Below are 18,587 nucleotides of genomic sequence, written 5' to 3'. Positions count from 1 at the left end.
TGTAGCTAATAAATAATAATAATAATAATAATAATAATAATAATAATAATAAATCTTTATTTGTACCCCACCACCATCTCCCGGGGGGAATCAGGGTGGGTCCAGAAGCACTATAGTGCCACATATAAACCACAATACACAGTACATAATATATAAATATAAACATATGGTATAAGTATAAAAAACCAATACATGTAAAATCCCAGTAAAATTGTAAAAATTATAAAATTTCCTAAAATGCTGTAGAACCTGTAAATAAGCTGGCTATCTGCAGTAGCAAAGTATGGAGTGGCATAGTAAGTTAAGCAAAGCTATTGAGTTATTGGGATTATTGGTGCCCATTCCTGCTACACCTTTCACAACAGCCTAGAGAGTGCAGTGCATCCTTGGCCTCTGCTCTGTTAGAGTCAAATTGTGAAAAGTATTTGAAGAAGTTTGTGGTTTGAGTATGAACAAAACATATTAATTAGGAGATTGCCAAAGTGGGTTTGAAGCTACTGAAAGACAGTTGCATCATGCCTCAGTTCTCCCAGGCCTGTGATATCTGACAAAGTCCACCTGTTTACTTAATGTGCCCTGGATGTGTTGGACAGTTCAAGCAAGGAGTTGATGGGCAGCTCCGAGTATTCCCCCAGGTTTAAGAATGTATGATTTTGTCAATGTTGTTAGTTAGACTACAAACATGGGTTTCCTTGCGTGTCTTTTGGAAGTGTGCAGTTTCATTTAATTGATACTGCAAGAACATTCCTATGGCCTCCCAGCTATTGGTCTGAGAGTGCTTTGCACTGGGCTCTTCACCCAATGGCATATGTGATCAGAGTGTCCTGAAGAGTGTCCTGAAGAACAACTCCCTAGGAGAGGTTCTATTTCTCATCCACCAGAGAGAAAAGAATCTTCTTTAGAGGATGAACAAGAATGTGATGGTATATTGAGATCAATGTTTGGAAGGGTTTCAGTAGCCAATGGAAAGGATGACAGTAAGGCTAGGGCCACTTTGGAAAGGAGTGATTCACAATTTATCTTTGCAATTCTCTCTGCAGGGGGGGAATGATGAACCACTTCTTTGTGTCTATTAGTGCACCTAAGTGTATCATGTTGTCTGAGATACCAGTGGAACTGTGGTCTTCTCCTTGAAGAAGAGAATATTTTAGAAAATAATCCAAATAAGGAAAAATGTAAATTTCCTAGAGTTTGAAATGGGCTGCAGGAACTATCATGAGCTTTGTAAAGAAGCTGGGGTTGGGGTGAGGCCTACCCAAAAGGTAGGGTGTTGTGGTAAAAGAAATTAAGGTAATTTTGGAAGGAATGTAGATATGCACGTGCAACTGTGCTTTGAAAATATGGGTGCAAATGGAATATTCCTTGGGAACAGATTTTTCTGGATGGATGGAGACATTCTGAACCAATACCAGATAAATTTGTTAATTAGTTTGAAATCCAATATGAGCAAATTTCATCCTGTCTTTTCAATAACATGAAAAAATAGAATACATCCCTAAGAATCTAGGTCTATGCCTCCCAGATTTAGGACATGAAAAAGGTAATGAAAATAAAAGAAGTGCTTGGCTTCCCTGTTTAAAATTGGAGGTGGGCTTCAATAATGGCTACTATATCTACATTCTTTTTTGGTTTCAGAAATGCCACGTGGGCCCATCATGACGGGCACAAAGTTAGAAATAGCTGGAGTAATCAGCAATGTGCCTCGCTTGGGTGGCAAGAGTTAATTCATGCTTGGATGACTCCCTCTCTGCCCGCAGAGAATAGGCTGGAAAAAATATTGGACAGTTATAAAAGCTTCCTTGGGTTTCCCCAAGATCTTCACTGCTTAGTGGGGTTATATTTTGTTTTTCTTCTGAACAAGAGGTCTTCTCCACAGTATATTACAATAAACTTCTCCTTACCTTCAGATGAAGTCTATCTTATGACACAGAGGTCTCTTTTCAAATAGTGCAAATCTCTCTTAATTTGCCAATTAATAGTATTTAAACAATGAGCAACAATTCAAATAAAGTAGGCAATGTTTGTGTTACTGTAGCCAGATGAGACATTTTCAGAAATGGGCTTAGCTGGCACACTGGATTTAACATGAAAGAACATGCGGAAACATGGGCCTCCATGTGAAGACTGAAACCAGTAATTTCAAACAGCATCTACTGCTAGCTAAGCCTCAGCCCTGCAAAGAGGCAGTTGCATGTAGCAGAAGAGTCTCCGAGTAAAGGAAGAGAAAGAAGATAAGCAAGCAACAAACTAGCGCTCCCCCTCTCCTACAGCCACAGCTGATGTTCAAGGCTTCCTTGTCTCTGTAATGGTTCAAGGTACACTGCTTGTAACTGAAAAAATGCATTGTAAATCTTAATGTGTGAGTGGTTAGACTCAAAAAATAAACCTGTCTTTGGGTGATCCCACCAAAAATATAGCGGAGTGCTAGAAGCACACTTCACAACCAGCAGAAACTTGCTGAAATAAGCTTCTGTTGCTTAGGATGGCACAGGATTGCAGAGCCAAAATATAAGTTTAAAAGTATTTATTGAAGCAAAAGATATACATTCTGGATAGGAAAGTTCTTAGAGCCAACTAACTTTCAAAATTTCATATTCTAAGGAAGGTAAAAGGCAAAATATCAGAAAAAGATGCATGCAGCTACATCTTGCCTGGAGAATGGCAGGAGGAGGAGGAGACAAAAAGAAGTGGAGAAAAATGGAGGTCGACCACGTGGTCAAACCCAAACAAGATGGCAATCTTATACCTCAAAGAGATCACATTTGCTACATCAACAAATGGGGGAGGAGAAAGGAGCAAACAGGAAGAGAGGATTAGAGACAGAAAACACCTTCTAGGAAGGCATGCAGAGGAATAGAGAAAAGGATCCCTCATTCTAATCCTGTTTTCCTAGTCTAGCTACTCATTAGAAACAGGAGACTTGTGGAGTCCAGGATGACACCCAACATAATGCATTCAGGTTTTTTGATAAGGAAGCATGAAAACTGCCACGTAAGTGGTAGCTAGCTACGGTACATGTTTGCCAACCACTCAGCATCTCCAGACAGAAGAGAGGTGGTTATTCCTTTGTTTTTTCTATAAAAATTAAGAGCCCAAATAGTAGATGTGACTCTACACATAAAATCTAAAAATATATGACTTTCATGAATATGAGATTATTAGGGAAACAAACACCTTGTAGGACAGGAAAATCAGAGTTCAGTTCATGAGCTATAGGAATCTTTATGAAATCTTTTTTTCAGTACATGCTGTATATTATTGGAATGCCTTGGGATTCAACAAATGGAATGGTCAAATGAACGTGGAAATGAATGAAAAGTTCTACATTTCACATGAACCGTGCAAGAATATTTATATTTTTGTTGATTTCTGAAAGTAAAAAAAAATACAGAATGTTGCTCCAAGATAGCAGAGGAAAAAATGATGGAAACCAATAACTTTTCATTTGTAATTTCACTATTTTTAACATCTAACTATTTTGTGCACTTTTCTTGCAAATGCACTCACGATAATTTGTTGTTCTTTGCAAAAATAGTCCCTTCCTTGATAGTAAGTTTTTTCCATTAAAAAACTGATTATCAAAACTAGTTATGTCAACACACACCAGTTATGTACACTAAGACTGAACTTTTAAAATGACAGTGTTCATATTGCAAAATTCATAAATTAGCTTTGCAAGACAAGCAGCAACACGTGATCATAAGGAACAACAGTGCGGGTTTGTTCTGCTCACCTCCAACCAAATGAAGACAAAAGAGCCAAAGCTACAACATAATAAGCCAAAGGTAGCTGTTCAAAGACAGTCTTAACCTTCTTGCCATGTTCAGGAATTGCACTGAAGTCTTCCCAAAGTTCTTTTTATCCCCAATTGTTGATCCAAAACATCCAGCATTACTACTGGGAAATTATCTTGGCCCCTCATATAACAGACGATGAAGTGGTGGCGAAAAGTGCAGTTTTTCTCTTACATGTATACAGCACTTTAACATTGAGTAAATAACAAGTTTTATTCAATTCTAATATTTTTTCCTAGGATAACTAAATACAATCATTTTTCACTGTAGATGTGCCTTTCCTTCCATCTTGATTTTTTTTGAAAGGTAGAACTCTTAAATCAAGGCAAAATGTCTTACCAGATGTTGATAACAGTGTGGCCCACAAGGTTTGTTATCTATTGCCATTTCTGTATTTTTCCGTTTGTAAGTGTTAGGAGTTGCATGAAACGCTATAGAAAATTTTAAAAAGAAGTAAAATAAATCTGGTTCTTAGAAATATTTACACACACAATCTGCTACTTTTGCTAGATGATTTATATAACAATTAAATTTTAACATTAAAGAATCTTCATTCAAAATTGGGATGGGGAAAATGTGACACAGGTTGTTTCTGTGACAACTGTCACGCATTCTTGAGGAATGAGGTTGTCTATTCAACACAGCATGGGGGTACTATAATCATGTTTTTGATCCCCAGGCACTTTTAGGCCCAGAACAGGCATTTTACGAACACGAAGTAACCATACTGGGGAAGGGGGGGGAGCTTTCCTGACTATAAAATGCCCAAAAATTCAGTAAATTCATTCCCATGCTCACTAGGGGAAGTTGGAAGCAAGGTAGGTAAAGGTAATAACATCGAGTCAAGTCTGACTGGGGGGGGGGGGGGGTGCTTATCTCCATTTCTAAGCCGAAGAGTCAGTGTTCTCTGTAGACACCTCGAAGGTCATGTAGCCAGCATGACTGCATGGAACGCTGTTACCTTCCCACCCGGAGCAGTACCTATTGATCTACTCACATTTGCATGTTTTTGAACTGCTAGGTTAGCAGAAGCTGGAGCTAACAGCGGGAGCTCACCCAGATGCAAACCACTGACCTTTTGGTCAGCAAGTTCAGCAACTCAGCAATCTGACTTGCTGTGCCACCAGGGGCTACTGGAAGCAAGGTGCAGACAATTTTTTTCCACAAAAAAATCAGAGGATTCAGCCCCCAAAGTTGCAACATTTGTCCCTAATTCAATAAAGGTTCTCTCCCAATGAAGCAAGAAATAATATTACACTATGCTATATATTATAGATGACCATAATATGGCCAGGTAAAGGTAAAGGTTTTCCCTGACGTTAAGTCCAGTCCTGTCTGACTCTGGGGGTTGGTGCTCATCTCCATTTCTAAGCCGAAGAGCCGGTGTTGTCCGTAGACATCTCCAAGGTCATGTGGCGGGCATGACTGCATGGAGCGCCGTTACCTTCCAGCCGGAGCAGTACCTATTGATCTACTCACACTGGCATGTTTTCAAACTGCTAGGTTGGCAGGAGCTGGAGCTAACAGCGGCCGCTCACGCCACTCCCGGGGATTGAACCTGAGACCTTTTGGTCTCCAGCTCAGTGCTTTAACGCACTTGGCCACCGGGGCTCCATAATATGGCCAATACAGTGTAAATAACACAATACAGTTGAGTCCCGGTTAACCGAGAGTAGTATTATCTGAGGCACCGCCAGGGGCGCCCCTACCTCTCCCTCTCCTTCTCTCGAGGAAACAAGCTGTGAAACCTATGGTTCCACATAGGCAGCACTGTTAGTTACACAAGTCAGTTATGTAAACTACAGTTCACAACTGCTTCTTTACAAAATCAGGATATTCAGTAGAGATATACCTGAAAATAAAGGCCACTAGTGTCGAAGTTAGGTAATGGTGGAACATAAGACACATTTTATGCAAAGCAGACCTAAACATTCTTGGGTGCTAAACACTCAGTTCGGAAATAAAAACCTTGAGCTAATCTAAGCACTGTGGGAAATTTAAATATATTGCAGGCATATAGACTATCGAAATGTACAGGAAAGATTGTGCAAAATCAAGAGTATTCCACAAACCCAAACACCCAAGCTAGGAAATTAATTAATTAGATTCATATTCCACCTTTCTCACTAGGCAGGATTTAATACAACACATTCATATAAAATTAAGTACAGTATCTCTTTTGAGTAACTGTCACAATACTGTTTTGAAAAAGAAAGAAAAGTAACCAAAACAATAACTCTTAAGATGACATTATTATAAAATAGTGGTTTGTGAATTCTGCAAAAATTTTACTGTTGGATGATATTTTTGCACTTACGGTGTAGGAAGCAATCATATTTGAAACATCGTCTACAGAAGAGGGTATGAAACGAGTGCAGACTCTGCTCTCTCTGAACAGATTTGGCATTTGGTCCATCAATGTTTGGTGTGCACTCAGGAGGTAGAGCTCCCGGAAGCTGCTGTTCTGTGAGTTCTTTGTATCTGCAAAAGTAAAAACTCTAGCTCCTTTACATGAAACTAAGATAAGTTTTACAGTCGTAGAATCATAGAGTTGGAAGAGACCTCATGGGCCACCCAGTCCAGCCCCCTGCCAAGAGGCAGGAAAATCGCATTCAAAGCACCCCCAACAGATGGCCATCCACCTTCTATTTAAAAGCCTCCAAAGAACTAGCCTCCACCACACTCCGCGGCAGAGAGTTCCACTGCTGAACAGCTCTCACAGTTGGGAAGTTCTTCCTCATATTCAGGTGGAATCTCCTTATCTGTAGTTTAAAGCCATTGTTCCACACCCTTGTCTACAGGGCAGCAGAAAACAATCTTGCTCCCTCCTCCCTATGACTTCACCTCACTTATTTATACAGGGCTAGCATGTCTCCTCTCAGCCTTCTCTTCTGCAGGCTAAACATGCCCAGCTCTTTCAGCTGCTCCTCATAGGGCTTGTTCTCCAGACCCTTGATCATTTTAGTTGCCCTCCTCTGCACACATTCCAGCTTGCCAACATCTCCCTTCAATTGCAGTGCCCAGAATTGTCATTTTACTATGTTTTCAGTAAATTCTGTGAGTAGTGTCCTTGTGTACTACATACACTATTCATACTAAATTTAAGATATGATAGTCATATTTAAATATTTGATATAATGTTATATTGAGGAGGGAACAAACTTGTTTCTACTCCTCAAGATACTAGGAAAATGGTGCAATGGATTCAAACTACTGAGAAAAGATTCCACCTAAACATTTGGAGGAATTTCCCAAAGGTAAGAGCTGTCTGACAGTGAAAGACACCATATCAGAATGTTGTAGAGTGCCCTCCTTTGAATATTTTAAACAAAGTCTTGACTGCCATCTGCCAGGAGCACTTTGATTGTGCATTCTTGCATGACAGCAACGTGGACCTGACGGCCCTTGTGAACTCTTCCCATCTTTATTATTCTATCAGTAACAAAATGACAATGGAACAAGATACACAAGGAGTAAACTGAGAGTCAGCAAAAGGAAGGCCCTTTCTCCACAGCTCCACAACATTCAATCTATCAAACAGCTATCAACATTCAATCTAACTAATCTCTTCAGTGTTACTCTACCTTCAAATATTATTATAGCCATCTCTGCAAATCTCTGTAATTCCAAAAATAAATATAATACTAGTTGATTATCTCTTATCCAAAATATTTGTTACCAGAAGCATTTTGTATTTTCTCAGATATCTGAATACCCACTTATACATGAGATATCTTGACTATTTGACACAAAATTCATTTATGATTCATATACACATAACCTAAAGGCAATTTTATAGAATATTTTTATAGTTTTTTGCTTGAAAGAAAGAGAGTGTACACTGAACCATCAGAAAACATATATGTCACTATCTCAGCCACCCATGTAGATAATTTTGTATTTTGGAGCATTTTGGATTTCCAGATAAGGGATATTCCAAACATCAAATAAATTTCAACAATGCAAGCCTGTCCACAACTTGTGGACTATCTAAATGTAGCTAATGGGTCTATTTAATAAGAGTAAGTTTTAATGAAATACTCAGCACACTGCTCATTGTTACACTGCTATAGTGTTTTTCCATAAACAGACCTTTCGTTAAAGAAATAGCATCTTACTTTTCTTTCAGTTCCTCTGCTGTGCCCTTATCTGGAAACATTGATGAAATGGCTTCAAATATCTTATCAGAAGGAAATTTCCGAGGAGGATGACTTTCTTTGTCTAAATCAAAATGCAAACACACTCTGTTATTTCACTGATTCATGGAGACAGAATGAATGTGAAGTATCAGGAACAATCTAACAGCATTGTTGTTGTTTAAAAGAGAACTAGGGCCCTTCCATAATTGAACTGGCAGTGTGGACTCAGATAATATCTGAAAGCAGATATTGTAGATTATCTGCCTTGATATTCTGGGTTATATGGCTGTGTGGAAGGGCCCTAAATCTACAGTTGCTAGGAATACGTAGTTAAACCTTGACCTTCTTTTGGCATTAGTTACTATAACCATCTCCCATGACTTCTTCTTTCTGAGTAGGTATGTGTGAAAGATCTTCATTTTTCCCCATTATTCAGCAATCAACTCATCATTATCCTTATCATGTATTCCTGTAATATACTGGTAAGTTTCTTTTTCGTTCTTTAACCTATAAACTAGTCATTTCAAATTCAAAAATATTATATTTCACCCATCACAACTTCTTTTCAATCGCCTTCACTGTCAATATTGAAATTTGTGATTGTAAATCTTGATCTCATGAAGGATCACGGGATTGTTTGGGGTCTACTTTCATACTTATGTATTCTGAATTTCTTTCAAAATTTCAAATCACTTCTACCTAAATTTCAGTTTCTTTATCTAAGTTGTCCTCAAAATACTTCTTGAGTTTCTTCACTGCATTTTGAGCACTTTGCCATTCTATATTGAAGTCTAATCTAATTTGTAATTAATTCAAGTCCTATTTCTTTTTGATCTCAGATTAATAATAATAATAATAAAACTTTATTTATACCCCGCCACCATCCCCCCATGGGGACTCAGAGCGACTTACATGGGGCAAAGCCCAACCAACTTAATTAAGTAGAGAAACAACAACATAAATACAATTCACAGTATAAAAGATAAAAACAATAATCTATATATATAAAAGGGTGATGGAATCGCGGAACCGAGCAAAACAGCAAAACTATGGGCCCCTCAACCTCGAAATTGGACAACACAACCCATCATCCACGCCTCTAGGTTGATACAATAAAAAATCCCGTCAAAAACCTCCACGGGGCTTTAAAACACCAGCCGTCAGCCTGGCTGGAAGGCCCCATGGTGGTCGGAGGAGGAGGGGCCTCCACGCGGCAGGGCCGCGGATTAAAAATTGGCAGGCCGTGGCGGGGCCCCAGCAGGCGTGGAACAACCCCCCCCCGAAGCGCCACCGCGGCCTCTTCCATGCGGCATAGGCCGAAGGGAGGCCGCCCCCCCCCAAGAGCCACCTCAGCTTCCCGCCGGCCGGAGGGAGGCCGCGAGGCCCCAAGGTTTCTTTTCTTTTTTTTTTTTTTGGATGTTGAGGCCTGCAGAGCCGAAGGCGGGGGGGGGCTTCCAGAAAGGCGCCCCCCCCACGAGACCACCGCAGCCTCCTCCGTGCCCCGCAGGCCTCAGGTTGGCCCCGGCCATGAGAGACCCGGAGCCCGAACCTCCCCCCCCCCCCAAGAGCCACCTCCGCCTCCCACCAGACTGGAGGGAGGCAGCAAGGACCAAGGTTTCGTTTCTTTTAACTCTTTTCTTTTGCAGGGGTGGCCTCAAGGCCAGGAAGCGCCCTGGCCCCAAGGAGGGAGGCCCCCAGCCCGCAATGTTTATTTGTTTTCTTTTTTTTTAGATGGAGGCCTCCAGAGGCGGAGGCAGGGGGGGAAGAGCCCCCCCCCCCGCCGTGTCCTAAAGGGTCCTAAACCCTCCCTCCCCTTTTCCCCTCTTCAGAGGAGGGCCCTGCCTTCCCAGCCTCAGCTGCCTGGGCCTCTCTCTCTCTTCCACCTGCCTGTACTCTCAGGCAACAAATATAATATCTACAATTACTGTGGTGTAATAATACAGAACAATATAATCTCTAATATCAGGACATTACATAAAGAAAACATTCTAAAAATGGGAATTCCAGAAAGGAAACAACCAGGGCCAGCTAACACCTCCCAACAAAGGATTCCCCCAGGCAGGAAGCAACAATATAATCTCTAAAATCAGGACATTACATAAAGAAAACACTCTAAAAATGGGAATTCCAGAAAGGAAACAACCAGGGCCAGCTAACACCTCCCAACAAAGGATTCCTCCAGGCAGGAAGCAACAATATAATCTCTAAAATCAGGACATTAAATAAAGAACAACACTCTTAAAATGGGAATTCCAGAAAGGAAACAACCAGGGCCAGCTAACACCTCCCAACAAATAATTCCCCCAGGCAGGAAGCAACCAGGCTTCCAAACAGCAACGCTATTCAGTGCTGTTCAACCTAACCAAGCAAGATTTCCCCTTCATACTACACTCTCAGGGTTTCAAGCCATGAGGCTACTCTGTCTCCTTCAGCCTGCCCAAGAAAGGATGCCCCTATGTAGAAAGCAGTCAGTCTTTGAAACAGCGAGGCTATTCAGTGCAATTCAAATTGGCTAAAAAACCATTTCGCTACAACGCAAATACCCAGCCTTCCAAGCAGCAAACCTATTCCATTGTATTCCAGCTCACCAAACAAGGATTCACGTAAGGAGAAAACACCCAGACTTTAAGGCTGCAAGGCTATTCACTGCTATTCCACCTGGTCAACAAATGATTCCCATCAGCCACAGCAACGCGTGGCCAGGCACAGCTAGTACAATATAAAACAGAAGTATTATAACAGTTAATAATATCAGTCAACCACCAGAATAAGAAGACTAAAATGGTAAGTTAATGTGCATAGATAATAAGGACCTAATAAAATACAGGGTAGTGTATAAAACCATCTAGGGCAGATTATCCAATGGTTGTCTCACCAAAAGCCAACCGAAACATCTAGGTCTTTCTTCAGTTGTTTCCTGAAGGAGGATAGAGAAGGAGCTAACCTAATCTCCCTGGGGACGGAGTTCCAGAGTCGGAGGGCCACTGCCGAGAAGGCCCTCTCTCTCACCCCCACCAAACGTAGTTGTGAGGAAGGTGGAAGTGAGAGGAGGGCCTCCCCGGAGGATCTCAGAGATTGTGTAGGTTCATAGGGGACGACGCGGTCACGAAGACAGGCAAGTCCCAAACTGTTTAGAGCTTTATAGATAGTAATCTGCACCTTGAATTGGGCCCGGAATATTGTCGGCAGCTGATGGAGCTGCTTGTACAGGGGGGTTGATCACTCCCTGTAAGTGGCTCCAGTTAGTAACCTAGCTGCCGACCCGTTGTACCAACTGCAATTTCCGGACCGTCTTCAAGGGCAGCCCCACATACAGTGCATTACAGCAATCCATCCTTGAGACAACTAGAGCGTGGACCATCATGGTCAAGTCAGACTTCTCGAGGTACGGTCACAGTTGGTGCACTAGCTTTAGTTGTGCAAAGGCCCTCCCAGCCACCTCCGACACCTGAGCATCAAGTGACAGCGATGAATCCAGAAGGACCCCCAAACTGTGGACCTGTGCCTTCCCCTTCACTCACTATAGCAAAAACGCTTTTCAAAATATTTCCAAATCATTTACTGAGTTCCTCCACTAGAGGTCCCAGTTCACTAACTTTGGCATAGACTTTCAATGGCTGCTGCTTGCTTATTCCAGCTTCAGCCCCCAAGACAGAAGACAAAACAAAATTCTTCAGTGGTAGGTGCTTTCGGAATTTGCTATTCTTTTCCATTGAAATTAAGAAATTAGCATCTTTAAAAATAAATATCTAGAGTCCATCTAGTTCAAAGCTTGTGGGTTCACCTTCTTCACAAGTTAAATAACAGGGGGTATTCTGTTTATACCAGATAAGGTAGCAGTACCAGAAAGTTAGATTCTTCCAGTTTTGTATGCAGGAAAGGTCTTGGAAGATCACTACTGTCCTCTAAATTGGGAGGGGGGCACTTTGCAGCCCTGAATTTACTTCTAAAAAGTTCTGTTCTCAAAGTAAAATGTTGGGTAGCAAAGAAAAATGTGGTAGACCTGATTATTATCTAGGTCCTAACTGACCCACCTAGCCATGCTCTACAGTTGTTGCCATAGCACATGCAGCTAGGTCCAGATTAAGAGGGGATCAGTCAATACTCTTCAATTCCACCTTTCAAGGGAGAAGAAATTCAAAACCTCCATGGAAGCCAATGACTCCACACATGTTTATTCCTGTTTCTTGATAGCATTTAAAAAAGGGTGACATTGCTCTGTCATAGTGTCTTGACTACATGGTAGGTTTTTCAAGAAAGCAGATAAATCATTCAGTACATCCCATCCTAATCCAGTTAGGTCAGGAAACAGATTTATATCTACATATAAGGAATGGGCAAGAACTACTGGGATGTCAATACACGTGTGCAGCTGTTACAAGGTGCTCATTTTTCAAACATTCATAAGCATAGATTATACAAATATTATACACAAGATTACTATTGTTTCCACTGACACTAGTCATTCAATAAACAGAAACCAAACTGCACAAAATACATTGCTATTTTGATTATTTTGATTATGTCCCTCAACTGTAAAGTGACATTCTCTATTAATGCTATCCTCTATATATGGGTTTCATGAACTGAACTGTGCTCCCGGCTCAAAGCAATTAATCTGTACTTTGTATGTTTGGTATGTTTGACCATAATTATAATTTGCTTTAGTTTTCCTGTCCTCTTTGTCTCCCCCGCTTCTGCAATGTGACCTCCAATAATCTTTACAAATTGAAATACCTCCAAATCGAAGAAGGCACCCACCCTAACATGTAAATGTAGTTATTTTACAGACTTATAGTGTGCCTTACAATGAAACGCTTCTAACTTTTAAGGCAATTTGACTTGAAAGGGTCCAATTTTTCATCCATCATAAAACACAGCTGAGGTTAATAGCCATTTTATGTTCTACTAAAATACTAATTACTTTAATGACCACTACAATTTACGATATGAGAAGGCTGTGTGGCACACTTTATATCCCCACATTAGCTTGACCAGGCTCTGAGATCATGAAGAAAAGCGCCCCTTTCCCTCAATCCCACCATTTTCATGTGAGATAAAACCTCCTTAGCTGCTCTCCTAAGGAGGCTATAATGTATACTTCAAAGAGATTTGAACATACCTATTTGGTTGCTCTCCTGATTTTTCTGCTTCTCATCTCTCCTGTCAAGATGATCATCGTCATCATCATCTTCTTCTTCATCTTCATCATCATCATTATCATCATCATCATCATCACTATACTGACCAAGAGCATTGACCAGCTCCACAAATATCTCATCATTGATGAATCCACATTCTGAAATTAAGGACAGCCAAAAGCTCAAGAGTCATGTTTTCCTCCTAAAAAGGTTATAATTTACCATGCAAACAGAAATACTCTTTTGCAGCTATTGGTCTATGTTTTTATTTTTCAGTTTTTCAAAGTACATTTTACATTCTGGATAATCTAAGCACGAATAGAGTTTCTTAAGACTTTATGCAATAACTGCAGTAAACATATATTCAATAAATAGAAACCAAACTGCACAAACAGGAATGAACTGTTCTGCCATATTAGAGGTTCATTTTGACAATTTTGTTGTAAATGACACAGGACCGCTGAATTTATTTAATACTTTTCTTATCAGTGCTTTAAGACAAGTCATTCAAAACAGCTTCTAAATAAAACATTTCAGTTCAATTCTATTTCTATTAGTGTAAAACTGAATATACTGGGTTGCCTTATCCATGGGCCTGTTTTATTACTCTCTCCACTATAGTGCCACTTGTGGTCTTTTTGAACGACTGATGCCAGTATATCCAGTCATTCAAAAAGACGGGCGGGGGAAGGGGGTGTGCATGAAGAGAGTGACAAAATGATTGCTGAACTGCAACCTCCAGAATCCTGCCACTCATATAGGGCACATGGTTTTACCACCATGGACCTCTTCCCATATCATAATACCTGTGCTGCATCTTCCTTTCTGAGACGTTCTGAGTAAGGAAGAAATGGTTTATTCACAAGCAAGCAAAGTGAAAGATCATTCCTCCATACTGGACTCTAAGTGATGCTGTATAGCTGCTCTAGAACTGTCGTCACCAATACAGGACATGGTCACAATCACTACAAAGCCTCAGGTCTGCTATGACTGCTAGCCACTCAGGAGCTGGAGAAGAGTGCACTGCCATAATCAGAACCAGGGAAGGTGCTGGAAAAGGAGTGCAAGCGCAGGGCTGCAATGGCCATACCAGTAGTGATGGATGAGAAAGAAGGCAGGATGATGGGAAAGAGGGATTGTCCACTTGCTTACTCCTGAGTAAACCATAGTCCATTGGAGTGTCACTATGATACCATACTGGGATGACACCAAGCATAGTTATGTCACTGTGTAGACAGAAGTGACATATTTATGAATCCCCTCAAAGGAATTCTCCAGAGAATGATCCTCAACTTATTTAGTGGTCATATCAAATGCATAATTGTGGCTCGATTAGGTAATCTCAACTGAACCCAACAGGACTTCCAACTGTACATAAAAGCAAAGGAAACATATATTCCACTGATACAGTATTTTGTGTTCCCCATATTCCTGCTATTTGAAGCTATCTGATAAGCCAGGCAAAAAATGAAAGTAGCATTATTTTGTTTCATGAAAAATGGGAAGAAGCATGTAATTTAGTAAAATAATTATGACCTCAAAAACAGTATCACACTATGCACACCATGTAACTCACCTCTGTCACCATGCACCTTCCCATCATAGTTTTTTATCAATTCTTCAATAAATGTTCCATCCTGATCAAGTACTTCATCCCCCATGTAAGGAATATTATGTAAAACTGTCTCGTCTTCTACCTAACCACAAAGTAAGAAATAGGTTTTTAAGTCAAGTTTTGCTACCAGAAATATTAAATAATCTTTTGTAGATAGAGCACATTCTTTCTCCTTAGCCTGGTATTGCAAATCCAAATGCACCTGTTTCCTAAGTATCTTAAAATGTGATTTGAACCTACTGTTTCAACTAACAAAGTCAACTTAAAAAGCACCTTATCTACTCTTTAGAAACAAAGACCCCTCTTTCAGTATTTTAGGATGGAAAGAGTTCTAATTCACTTAAGGAATTCTCTTACCTACAACCGTTGCCCTTTAATACAAAAGTTGCAACTGCCTGCTTTTGTATATGTTGCTAAAAATGTTCCCAGAATTATATAGTTTAGCTAGTGTCCTGCAAAATATGTTCCTTCCGTTTTAATAGGCTTCCAACTATGTTTCACTTACCATAAAATTCTGCTGAAGAGGGGACCAAGAATACATTATGGGTACAGAGGCAACAGCATTCAGAGTCTTGAGAGGGATTACTTGCTTTGGAAAATCCAAGTCACTGGTGACGGAACACTGAGACAAAAGATAACATTACACAACTGGTAGTAAATGATTTTTAAACATGAAAAAGCAGCAGCAAAAGCAATATTCAAAAATAAAGTTAGGATGAACAGTTTTATTACATAATAATAAAAACAGATGTAAGAATAGTTAACTTTGCTTCCCAGCGGACATATTTAGGAGTGGTTCCTGCTTTATTCCTCAGTTTTGTTCTATCCTCTGAAGCAGCAAGAGAAACACTCCTCCAGATTTTTTCAAAAATTTCTCTTTTTGTTTAAGTGGTTTCTTGTCCACTCAATATTTAATTCAAATTTTTCTTTGTTTTACTATTTTTGCTTGTGCCAATTTCAGATCACCTTTTCACAGCCTATGGACCTACTTTTAAGAAAGTGCCACATGACTCTGGATCAAGATTTATGACTATCTTTAAGCTTACAAAAATACAGAAGGAACCCCAAATGCAGAATCCCAGACTCCACAGCTATGAGATAGGAGTTATTTGATGGAAGCACAAGCTGGGAATTTAAAATCTCTGGGGGAAATGAAACCTGTTTAGGCCAACCAGACTGAAAGCAACTCCAATTAAGGATTCACAACTTGATTAATAGGACTTTTGATTGTCCTTCTGAAAGATAAAGAAGGAGATTCTTAAGATAGAGATTCTTAAAAGTTTAGGTACAACTAATTTACACAATTAATTTCTGATTAGACTGCCACTAAAATTTGAGCAGAATGTGAATGATATAGCTCAAAATTGATGTTAAAATTAATTGGCAATTTTGACTAGAACAAGAATTGAACTTAATAACTTTTAGACTTGCGACTTTAAATGTTAAATAATAAAAATATGGAAAACACTTGTTAATGCTAGAGTTTAAAATGGCTATTACTAAAAAATCTTCTAAATTTATGAACTGGAGATCCCTTTAGTGAAATTAAAGTGGCTGTTACTGAGGTGTCTGATCTGATTACTGATATGAAATACTTATAAATAACAGAAAAAGGAACAGAAACTGGAGATGCTATGACCAGACATCTTAGCAGAAGTATTGCTTTTAAACTGCTGAGACAGAGTTTCAGGAGATCACTAGAACATAACAACTATATTATATAAAATGAGCAGAATATTTCTGACAATATTAAAGAAATTACATATTTACTGTGTTGAAAAGGCAGGCTAAAGTTATGCTGTTTAATCTGACATCCAATCACACAAATTATGACCCACTAGAGCATGTTCAATCAAAATTCCTAAGAGCAGCTCTACAGGCTCCCAGATATGTCTCAAACGCCACCCTGCAACTGGAGATAGGCTTTGTGAAAATGGTGATGAACAGACATTCTCAACTACTGGCTACATCTGTCCTTTTTCACCACGTGGTCTTGCCCCCCCCCCCCCCCACACACACACACACACACAAGCATGAGGGACGACTTCCAGTCCACATGAACTAAAACGGTGGAAGTAAAGATCACAACTTCAGGTTTTTCCCAAGGACAACTGCTAAACATGGGATGGGGCCAAGCCAAGGATCTCAAGCCAAGGCCCAACCTTTATCATTAGTGAAGCGATGAGATACCTCACAGCCTCCATGGCTTATCTAACAAACCTAAACACCTGGCAAGATGCTATGCCCTTCCATCGGCAGTATTGGAGGGGAGGTACCAGAAGACCCTCTTCAAGAAGAGATTATGCCCATGTGAGTCTGGACATGTAGAAACATGTAGAAACAACTGAGCATATGCTCCTTCAATGCTTGTTCTTTAGGGACATTGGGACTAATCTCATTATACCATGACTTCTAAAATACCTAGGGCACACCAAAAAATATTACTCCACCCTGCTGCTTTCGGACTCTAGCACTACAATAACTTACAGTGTTGCTAATTTTTGTGCTGTAGCACTTAAAATTGGATGGATGATGATCGATCCCGCACGGCAACAACCTGTCAGGAATGTAGCTAGAGCAACCTATTACAGCTGAAATGCTACTAGACTTGCAATGTGCCCCTCCAATCCCCTTCAGTGCCCCCTCCTCAGTGCTTTGACCCTCCTATCAGTCTTCTCCCCCCTCGATTCCATACCTGCTACATTAACCTGTGTTTTTCAACTTTGATTTCAAATTGTTTTCTAATCTGTTTTTATACTGCTTTGCTAGGAAACTGTGTTCCCTCTTCCCAAGGCATTTGTGCCCCACTTTGTGCTGGTCATGGACCGTAATAAAGTGTTGATTGATTGACTGACATCCAAATAAAGTCAGATAAGATTATTATCTGTTCCAGAAGAAGCGACTGATTTAAACAGACAATTGTGAGAGTGATGACACAGCTCATTGGTATTTCTTCAGAACAGACTGAATTACAGATTTATACACGCAGAACTCTGCCTATGCACAGAGGAAAAAACTTCACAGAAATGTGATTTTTTTACTCCACAAACAAAAACATCAGACACGAAAACTGATATTTAAAAATCTTGAAATAAAACTGAATAATTATGTTCAAAGAAATCCCAGAAATACTGCTGAGAAAATACAGCATTACAAGTATTTGGTGGGGATACATAGAAAAAGAGGCATGGTCTTTCATTGGATACTACCAGAGGGTTTGATAACCACTCATGAAGGCCAAAATATATGATACAGGGAGTCCCCAAGTTACAAACAAGATAGATTCTGTAGGTTTGTTCTTAAGTTGAATTTGTTTGTAAGTCAGAAGAGGTACATTTTTTAAGTGTAACTCAGCCAAAAATATACATAATTATGCTTTGGATAGCATAAGAAATGGTTAACACACCTGTGGTGTGTGTTTTGCTGTCTGTGCCCCTGTTCAGAATATTTTGATTCATTTTCTGTCTCTGTGATACTTGGATTTTGAAAAAAATGGCTTGTTCTGGAAGCAAGTAATGTCAGTTGAGACAGCTTTTCCCCATGATAACTCTTTCAGGAGTGAATTTTCCTTCCTAGGAGTAGATTTCTCCTACTTCCTGTTGTCTCACCTCTGTTTGCCAAATTTTTATATGATAAACAAAAGAATTTTGAGTTTGCAACTAAACCTGGAAAGTAGTTCTCTTTTAAGGTGAAAGGATAAATTTGTAACAAAGATTAAGAAGGACAGTCAGTATCCAATGGGCAATATGAAACATTTAAAACTTCTGAAGAATACTACATATGTTATGGGAAAAAGGAAAGGGGAAGATTCTAAAAGTGGGAACGTATCTGAACAACCTCCAGCCAGATTAATTGAGGCTCCTGCTTGCTAACTTGCACTGATTGCTCCATTCCTAAC

General features: G+C 39.9%; 1 protein-coding gene across 8 annotated transcripts in view; it reads right to left on the bottom strand.

Moving 5' to 3' along the window:
- The window catches only part of ezh2 (enhancer of zeste 2 polycomb repressive complex 2 subunit), a 92,912-nt gene that overhangs the window by 48,981 nt on the left and 25,344 nt on the right, over window positions 1-18,587 (bottom strand). For all 8 annotated transcript variants that reach the window (XM_008112908.3, XM_016994442.2, XM_016994438.2 and 5 more), the window contains exons 4-9: window positions 15,195-15,311; window positions 14,651-14,771; window positions 13,056-13,232; window positions 7,913-8,015; window positions 6,112-6,275; window positions 4,134-4,225 (exon numbers count right to left, since the gene is read on the bottom strand). In XM_008112908.3, the coding sequence (XP_008111115.1) occupies window positions 4,134-4,225; window positions 6,112-6,275; window positions 7,913-8,015; window positions 13,056-13,232; window positions 14,651-14,771; window positions 15,195-15,311 (774 nt within the window). The remainder of the gene's footprint in view (window positions 1-4,133; window positions 4,226-6,111; window positions 6,276-7,912; window positions 8,016-13,055; window positions 13,233-14,650; window positions 14,772-15,194; window positions 15,312-18,587) is intronic.

Source organism: Anolis carolinensis, chromosome 6 (assembly GCF_035594765.1).
Source record: "Anolis carolinensis isolate JA03-04 chromosome 6, rAnoCar3.1.pri, whole genome shotgun sequence".
Classification (NCBI taxonomy): Eukaryota; Metazoa; Chordata; class Lepidosauria; order Squamata; family Dactyloidae; genus Anolis; species Anolis carolinensis.
This window is presented reverse-complemented; position numbering and strand designations above follow the sequence as displayed.